Consider the following 1,672-nt stretch of genomic DNA (forward strand, 5'->3'; position numbering starts at 1 on the left):
AGTTAACCAAAGTAGTTTTAAGTCCCTTAGACACAAAAAGAAAAATCAGGGAAGATAAAATTAATACATATGCATGGGGCCATTATAAAATGGCAACCGAAAACAACTTACAGAGCATAAGTATAGATTATACAACGGAAATGGATGTAGACAATATCGAATCTTATAGTGATAACGATTTAAGGGACCTGCTTGACTACCTTAATATGTAAAAAAAAAGCTACAATTTTATAATTTACCTTTAAGGCTTATTTATTTTAATAGTTAAATACTTGATAAGAAAATTAAAATTAAATAAAATAAAAAAAAAAATATTTTCAATAAAATGTGTTTGTTTATTAAATGATTTTTCGAACAGTTCCAGTCAAAGGTGTGTATTCGATGAAACGATCGTGTATTATTAAACAATATGCCGACGTATTTTCAGGAATGGATTGGCTGGTTTCGAATTCAATTTTAACATCAATAGGCCCGGCTTTTATTGTCTCATTTTGATGACTAACATCAATTACAGTTATAGGGGTTTCTTTGAATTCATCACATGACAGGAGAGGTTGCGGTTCCTTCAAATAAAAGCTTTGTTGAAATCTTGCATACATATCATAAAGAACTGCATAACGATTATCATCAAATTTTATATTAAGGTCATCGTATGGGTAAATATCTGAATTTAAATGTACTTTGAAATTTGTTAAGTTACAATGGATAAATTTTTTGTTATTTTCAAATGCAAATACTAAAAAACGTGGTCTCTCCCTATTTACAGAAAGTTTAACGTTCCAATTGCACTTGACTGCACCGGGAAATGTAGGATTAAAATGACAATCCCAGCTACGAAACGTGATTGGTATAGTCTTTCCATCTTTAATTGTTTTCATTATTTTTAGCTTCGTTTCATCTGAGATATGAACATGGGGAATTCTCCATGTTATATTTGTTATATTAATTTTAGCTTTTTCCGTTTGGGTAGTTGAATAGCAGGCATTCAAATCAGTGGAACTTCGTAGGAGTATAAGGTCATGTTTACAATTTAAAACAACTTTCGTGAAATCCTCAGAAAATCCCAATAACTTATTTAGTGGCACATAAAAATTGAACTTCTGCTTGTTCAAATCGGTTTCTTTGCTCCAGCCAGCATTCAGCATCATATTATTTTCAATACTATTTATTGAAATGTAGTTTTTTAAGGTACTTGAAATGCCCAAATATCGTGTTCTATCTATTTCTACACCATTAATTTCATAGCGAATTTCATCAAACATATACGCAACACAGTTATTTCGCAATCGTCCATTAAGTGTACTTTTTCCATCTTCCAGTGTAATGGAACCCTCTATATATAGGTAGCTTTCGCTAGGTAGGATATATAAATCTTGATTTTGAATTGTTATTCTAATTTCGTCATTATTTTTGAAGGATTGAATATATGGTACGTAGCTATGATAGTCCTTTTTAACAATATTATCATCAGAGTATGGTTTCTCTAGTACATTTAAAATTTCAGACATGGCTTTTTAATTTTAATTTTAAGGATTTTAAAAACAATTTATTTTCTTGAGTTAAAAGCCGTCTTTTATTCTTGACAGCTCGAATCGGAATGTTATGTTTGGTCCTTTTATTATTATATTTATTAAAAATAATCATTTTGATTTAGGTTTAAGATGTAATCGAA

The 1,672-nt window shown here is 29.7% G+C and overlaps 1 protein-coding gene across 1 annotated transcript; it reads right to left on the reverse strand.

The window, feature by feature from the left end:
- Positions 1 to 338: 338 nt before the first annotated feature.
- On the reverse strand, positions 339 to 1,262 carry LOC131997042 (uncharacterized). The gene has a single exon (XM_059367301.1). The coding sequence runs from the start codon at positions 1,260 to 1,262 to the stop codon at positions 339 to 341; it is 924 nt and encodes a 307-aa protein (XP_059223284.1).
- Positions 1,263 to 1,672: the final 410 nt, after the last annotated feature.

Source organism: Stomoxys calcitrans, chromosome 4 (assembly GCF_963082655.1).
Source record: "Stomoxys calcitrans chromosome 4, idStoCalc2.1, whole genome shotgun sequence".
Lineage (NCBI taxonomy): Eukaryota > Metazoa > Arthropoda > Insecta > Diptera > Muscidae > Stomoxys > Stomoxys calcitrans.